Raw genomic sequence first — 7960 nt, forward strand, 5'->3', positions numbered from 1 at the left:
CAGTGAATAAGGAAGACCATAGAAGAATTGATGCTTTTGAGTTATGGTGTTGGAGGAGAATATTGAAAGTGCCATGGGCTGCCAAAAGAACCATTTTAGAAGAAGTGCAGCCAGAGTGCTCCTTGGAAGCCAAGATGGCTAAACTTTGTCTCTCATAGTTCGGACATATTGTCAGGAGGAACCAGTCGCTGGAGAAGGATATCATGTTTGTTAAGGTGGATGGTCAGAGAAAAAGAGGAAGACCTCCCACCAAGATGAACTCAAGGGTGGCAACAGTAGTGAGGTTGGCCCAGGTTCGGGCAGTGTTTTGTTCTGCTGTGCATAAGTTTGCAATGAGTCGGTGCCGACTAGACTCAATGGCACCTAACAACAACAACATGGCTGGTCAAGAAATTATTGCTGTTTAACTTTGGAATGGATAGTGTCCCCTCCATAAGCTTTTTTTCCTGCAATTGTTTATGTTAAGCTACTACTGAAAGGTTAAGCTGCTCCTTGGAAACACAGGGTCGCCATGAGTCGGAATCGACTTGATGGCACTTTACAACTTTACAACAACTATTAATTTTTATCTCCTGAGAAAATAAGGAATTGCAGCTGAAGTTATGTTTCAGAAGACATTTCTGAATTCAAAGTGAATTAGTACAGTACAGACTGAGCTGACACAGCCTCCCAGTGGTATCCAGTAAGCTCAGAAAGAAGCGGGTGGAAGACTAATGGCTTTAAAGTGTAGCATTCTCCCCAGGAACTCCAGTACTATGCAAAACAGTTGGAAAGTTCTTTTGTCATGAAAACAAAACAGTTAAAAAATTTATGAAAGAAAAGCAATGAAAGGCCTTGACAGAACTACCCTATTTCTGGGTCTCACACGTTTTCTGGCTCTGACAAGTGTACAGTCTTAGTACTTTTCTATTGCTCCTTTTAGTGAAAAATATGCGAGTTTTCCTTCTGTGAACAGGCCTCCTCATTTCACAGCTTCCAGCTTTTGTAGGTTTTACTGTATAATAATAAACTCTATTTATTTTTAGAGTAACACAAAAATCTGAATTGGACAATTTGTTAATAACTTTCAAATTAAAAATACACATACTTCTTTAATCAGTCATTTCTTTTTAAGATTTTTCTCTCTAGATATAGTGGCTCATGTGTATAAAAACTTAGGCACAAGAGTTTTCATTTTAGTATTATTTATAAGACTGGAAGATTGGAAGCAAGCTAAACATTAATCGGAAGGTGACTGGTTAAGTATAAGAACTCCTTGTGGCACACTGGGTTGAACGCTGGGTTACTGAAGAAAAGGTTGGCAATTTAAACCCACTAGCTACTCATTGGGAGAAAACAGAAGGCTGTCTGCTTCCACAAAAATTTACAACAACAGAAATCCTACTGAGCAGTTCTACTCTGTCCTATGTTGTTGTTGTTAAGTGCCGTTGAGTCAGTTCCAACTCATAGAGACCCGGTATAGGGTTTCTGAGGAGCAGCTGGTAGGTTTGAACCAGTGGCCTTGGAGTAGCAGTCCAGTTCTTATCCTACAGCACCACTCTGACCTATAAAGTCACTATAAGTAATATGTTGTTGTTGTTAAGTTCCGTCAAGTCGATTCTGACCCATAGTGACCCTGTATAGGGTTTCTAAGGAGCAGATGGTGAACTTGAACCCCTGACCTTGCAGTTCAAATCGCTTTGCACTCTGGTGCATTAACCCACAGTGCCACACCAGGACACCATAAGTAAAATAATAACAGTTAAAAAAGAATGGGGTAAGTCCATACTCTCTAAAATGGTATTGGTAATTAAGAAGATACAGGACAGTCTGTATAATATGCCACATGTGTGTTAAAAATAGAGATACTTGCACATGGTATAAGCACCTGCTATCTTGGGAAGGGGAGTCCTGGTGTGGGCTGTAGGATAAGCACTGGACTATAAGGTCTGTTTGAACCACAAGGTTGGCAATTCAAACCATACTTGGAAATCCTGAGTCGGAACCGACTTGATGGCACTTAACAACAAAAACAGTCTTGGGAAGGGTAATAACTAGTAATATGGCTTCCTCTGAAAAGCGATATTGGGGATCAGGGATGGGATAGAGACTTTTGTAACCCTGAACTCTTTGAATTATCTTTTCATATATAAGTAGTACCCTTGCAAAATTAATTTTTGATACTCTTTATAAACTGAATCATACTCTGAAATGTCATAAATTGTTTTTTATTAATTAAGTTGAATCCAAAGGGCGAGTCATAAGTTTTGAAATAAGAAAAGATCACCATGATCTGGCTAAGAAGAACTACAAGCAATGGCGTGATTCATGGAAAGTAAGTCATGTAGAAGAGTGGCCAGACAATGTGGACTTTGTGCATAAGGATATTTCAGGAGCAACTGAAGACTTGAAATACTTCACATCTGATGCAGTAAGTTTTCCCTAAGCGGGTCTTATGTACTAATGCAAACAAAACAGATGAGATTTTTGCATAGTGTTCATTATTTGCCCCATTTCTGTCAGGGTTAGGAAGAATATTTTCCTCCAGTGCCCTTTAGTATCATGGTGGGATTTGGGACAGAGAGAAGTACCTAGTCAGGTGACAGTGTTGTCAATAAATGGAGGGCATGACCATAGATTAAGAGGAATAGTTGAGCATGATGAACCTCAGTATTTCCCGGATTACTGTTGTGCTTAAATGCCATTGAATTGATCCTGACTCAGAGCAACCCTGTATAGGCTTTCCTAGGATTTGAACTGCTGACTTTATGGTTCACAGTCTGGTGCTGATCCAACAGTGCCACAGCAGGAGTCAATTTCCAGGATGGAGGGACAGTAATTTGGAAGTGGCATTGGGAGTGTGTTAAGCCTATCATCTGACCTCCATTGGAGAAACATCTTTAGACAAAGTCATAATGTAGAAGATTGTTCTTTAAAGATGTTGAGGAAAGAGGAGTTTATCATGAACAAAGTTCCAGAACAATGGAGAGGAGGGATTTATGACGAAGAGAAGCAGTGGAAGGTTGAACTAGGGAAGAAACAACACAGAGTAGTATGAAGATAAAAGTATATATGACAAGTTATTGTTGTTAAGTGACATCGAGTCTTTTCCAGCCATAGCAATCCTGTATAGTGTTTCCAAGCAGTGGCTGGTGAGCTTGAACTTGTGATTCAAATTGACTTTGCAGTCCAGTGTATTAGCCCACAGTACCACACTAGGACTCCATGGATGACAAGAAAGGATAACAGTTTGACTAAAGATGGAGATTTGGGACATGGAGAGACTGTTGTTTGTTGTTGTTAAGTGCCATCGAGTTGGTTCTAACTCAACAATCCTGTATGGCATTTCCTAGGAACTGTTGTTGGGTTTGAACTGCTTGACCTTGCAGTTATAGCAGTTCAGTGCCTATCCTACAGCACCATACCAGGACTATGTGTGGAGGGACTTGCTGGTTTTAAGGTTTAAAAATTCTGGTATAAGTTGCTTCATGCTTTACACTATGGTTAAGTAAGGAGTCTTTCTCTTTCCTTAACTGGATGCTGAAGGTTGGATTATTATAGGACCTTAATAAAAGAAACTAGATGAAAAATGAAGCAAAGTTCACAGAAGATAGAAAAGGTTTGATTAAAATGGTTTCCTATTTCTGATATAACTAAAGTTATAATTCTAATGGCACAGTTTACTGGACACAAAGTCCACAACCTTTTTTCTTCATCTTTTTTGACTTGCATATTACAACTCAGTAACAGGAAATAGGCATTGCTCTACTTAGACCATCCATAGTCAAAAATACCAAGTACATAGAACAGTGCCTGGTACATAATGTTATTGTTATTAGGCGCCGTTGAGTCAGTTCCAACTCATAGAAACTCCCTGTACAAAAGAATAGAACACTGCCCGGCCTTGCACCATCCTCACAATTGTTATGTTTGAGCTCATTATTGCTGCCGCTGCCAGTCCATCTTATTGGGTCTTCCTCTGTTTCGTTGACCCTCAACTTTACCAAACATGATGTTCCTGTCCAGTGCATGGTCCCTCCTGACAACGTGTCCAAAGTACAAGATATGAAGCCATCCTTGCTTCTAAGCTACCTTCTGGCTGATGTACTTTTCCCAAGACCGTTTGTATGTTCTTCTGGCAGTGCATGGCACTTTTAATATTATTCTTCTATGCTGTTCCTTATTCATTGTCCAACTTTCACAGATGTACGATGTGACTGAAAATAGCATGGATTGGGTACAAAATAAGCAATCAATAAACGCTAGCTATTACTTTCATTATGGAGCTCTGATAGCATAGTAGTTACGAATCGGGTTGCTAACCCCAAGGTTGGCAGTTTGAAACTACCAGCTGTTCCGCAGAAGAAAGATGAGGCATTCTGCTCCCGTAAAGATTTACAGCCTCAGAAACCCTGTGCAGGGTTCACTATGAGTCGGAACCGACTCCATGATACTTAACAACAAAAACAACAATTACTTTCATTATATGTGTAAATTGCTTTGGGCAGTATTGACATTTTCACAATGTTAAGTCTTCCTATCCAGGAGCACAGTACATTCTTCCATTTTTGTAGGTTCCTTGGTTTCTTGTAGTAGTGTTTTGTAGTTCCATAGTTCCTTTGTCTCTCTGGTTACATTTATTCCCAGATATTTCATCCTTTGGGCAGCCACTGTAAATGGTCTTGCTTTCCTAATGTCCTTTTCAGCACTGTCATTGTTGGTGTAGAGGAATCCAACTGATTTTTGTATGTTGATCTTAACCCTGCCACTTGGCTGAATCTTCCAGTGAGGTCTAGTAGCTTTTTCACTCAATCTTTGGGGTTTTCTATGTATAGGATCATATCATCTGCAAATAGATAGAGTTTTACTTCTTCTTTGCCAATGTGGATGCATTTAATTTCTCTGTCTTGCCGTATAGCTCTTGCTAAGACTTCCAGCACAGTGTTGACAAAGGGGTGGTGACAAAGGGCATCTTTGTCTGGTTTCTGTTCACAGAGGGAAGGCTTTCAGTTTCTCTCCATTGAAAAGAATGTAGGTTGTTTGTTTTGTATATATGCTCTTGATTATGTTGAGGAATTTACCTTCAATTCCTATTTTGTGGAGTGTTTTTATCAGGAATGGATGTTGGATTTTGTGAAATACCTTTTCTGTATCAATCAATACGATCATGTGGTTCGTTTCTTTTTTCTTATGTGGTGGATTACGCTGATTGTTTTTCTAATGTTGAACCATCCTGCATTCCTGATATGAATCCCATTTGATCATGATGTATTATCTTTTTGATGTGCTGCTGGATTCTGTTGACTAGGATTTTGTTGAAAATTTGTGCATCTATGTTCATGAGGGATATTGGTCTATAATTTTCTTTCTTAGTGACATCCTTCCCTGGTTTTGGTACGAGGGTTATCCTTACTTCATAAAATGTATTAGGAAGTTTTCCATCCTCCTCTATCTTCTGGAATAATTTGAGTAGAATTGGTGACAGCTCTTCCCTAAATGTTTGGTAAAACTCACCAGTGAAGACATCTGGACCTGTACTTCTTTTGGTTGGGAGTTTTTTGATGACCTGATCAATTTCTTCTTTTGTTATGGGTGTGTTCAGGTTTTCTACTTCACTCTGTGTAAGTTTAGGTTGTTGCTACTTTGTGCCATGGAGTCGGTTCGAACTCATAGAGACCATGTACAGGGTTTCCGAGGCTGTAAATCTTTATGGGAGCAGAAATCCTCATCTTTCTCCTGCGGAAGAGCTGGTAGTTTCGAACTGCTGACCGCAAAATTAACAGCCCGGTTCGTAGCCAAGTTTAAGTAGGTCATGTTTTTCTAAAAATGTATCCATCTCTTCTAACTTTTCAAATTTGTTGGAGTACAACTCTTCATAGTATTCGGTTATTATCCTAATAATTTCCTTTGGTTCCATTGTGACATCGCCCATGTGGTTTCTAATACGTGATATTTGTGTCTTCTCCCTTTTTTCTTTCGTTAGGTTTGCCAGTGGTCTGTCAAGCTTGTTGATCCTTTCAAAGAACCAGCAGCTTCTTGTCCTGTTGATTCTTTCTATAGCTTTTCTTTTTTCTATCTCATTTATTTCTGCTCTAATCTTTATTATTTCTTTTCTTTTGGTGGCTGTAGGTTCCCTCTGTTGGTCTGTTTCTAATTGTTGTAGATGCTGTGTCAATGTGTTAATTTTGGTTCTTTCTTCTTTTTGGATATTTGTGTTTATTGCAATAAATTGTCTTCTCACCACCACTTTCGCAACATCCTAAAGACTTTGGTATGTTGTAGTTTCATTCTTGTTTGTTTCTAGAAACTTTGTGAATTCATGTTTTATTTCTTCTACTACCCAGTCACTTTTCAGCAGGTAGCTATTAATTTCATCATTATCACTTCTCTCTTTGTCACTTTTCTCTACCTGCTTAAGTTTTTTTCCTTAAAACGTTATTGTTGTTGTTGTTATGTGCTGTGGAGTCAGTTCTGACTCATAGTGTGATCCTGTCTAGGGTTTCCAAGGCTGTAAATCTTTACGGGAGCAGAAAACCTCATCTTTCTCCAGCAGAACAGCTGGTAGTTTCAAACTGCTGACCTTGTGGTTTGTAGCCCAATTCATAACCACTACACTACCAGAGCTCCTTAAACATTAGACTGTGGAAAATGATATGCAAAAGATTGAAACAAGACCTTCACCTCACACTTAATACAAAAACCAATGCAACATGGATTAAAGACTTAAATGTGAATCCCAGAATTACGAAGGCCATCAAGGAAACAATCGGGGCACATGTGAGGGCACTAATTCAGAGAATACACAGACTACAAAACATTTTGAAAACCACACAAACAAAAGTAGACTAAATAGATTAGTGGGACATACTAAAAAATTAAAAACTTATGTGCGAAGAGCCGAGAGCGGGACCCTACCCAGAGAAACAGAGATGCCTGAGATGGAGGCAGAGATGATGACGAGGAGTGATGAAGTGACTGGGGACTTTGGGGAAAGTGACTGTGGGCTGAAAACTGGGGGGAGAGGAGGGGGAAGTGTAGGGGGTGGGTTTCTGGGATATACCCTTTGAGTGGTTGATGATGCATGGAGGGGATTGGAACCTTGGCAATGAGATGATATACGATGGAATGAATGTAAACCTAAAGTTCCCCCATGTAAACTATCATGTAATTCACAATAAAACATTAAAAAAAAACAAACAAAAAACTTATGTGCATCAAAAGACTTCACCAGAAGAGTAAAAGGGGAACCCACAGAATGGGAAAAAAATCTTTTGAAATGTCACATCAGACAAGGGACTCATTTCTAAAATATATAGGAAACTACAACACCTCTACATGAAAAAGACAAATAACCCAATTAAAAAATGGGCACAGGACATGAACAGACACTTCACCAAGGAAGAAGATCCAGGCAGCCAACAAACATATGAAGAAATGTTCACGATCACTAGCCATTAGAGAGATGCAAATAAAAACAACAATGAGATATCATCTCACACCAACAATAACAGCAAAGATCAAAAACGTAGAGGACAATAAATGCTGACGGGGATGTGGTGAGACTGGGACACTCCTACATTGCTGGTGGGACTGCAAAATGGTCCAACCTCTCTGGAAAGCAATATGGCGCTTCCTCTGAAAGTTTCTAATAGAAATACCTTATGATCCAGCAATTCCTCTACTTGGTATTTACACACAAGAAATACGAGCTACAACATAAGAAGATATATGCACACCAATGTTCATAGCAGCACTATTTACAATAGCAAAAAGATAGAGGTAGCCAAAGTGCCCATCAACTGAAAAATGGACAAATAAACTGTGGTACATACACACAATGGAATATTATGCTACCTTTAAAAACAACAAGGAAGCTGCAAGCTACTGCTTAACATGGATGAACCTTGAGGACATTATATTGAGTGAAATTAGTCAGTCACAAAAGGAGAAATACTGCATAGGACCACTACTGTAAAAGACT

General features: G+C 39.2%; 1 protein-coding gene across 1 annotated transcript in view; it reads left to right on the top strand.

The window, feature by feature from the left end:
• The window catches only part of TRMT61B (tRNA methyltransferase 61 homolog B (S. cerevisiae)), a 101168-nt gene that overhangs the window by 76330 nt on the left and 16878 nt on the right, over positions 1 to 7960 (top strand). The window contains 1 exon segment of the mRNA XM_006835283.1: positions 2220 to 2410. Within this exon segment, the coding sequence (XP_006835346.1) occupies positions 2220 to 2410 (191 nt within the window).

Source organism: Chrysochloris asiatica, unplaced genomic scaffold (assembly GCF_000296735.1).
Source record: "Chrysochloris asiatica unplaced genomic scaffold, ChrAsi1.0 scaffold00016, whole genome shotgun sequence".
Taxonomy (NCBI): Eukaryota; Metazoa; Chordata; class Mammalia; order Afrosoricida; family Chrysochloridae; genus Chrysochloris; species Chrysochloris asiatica.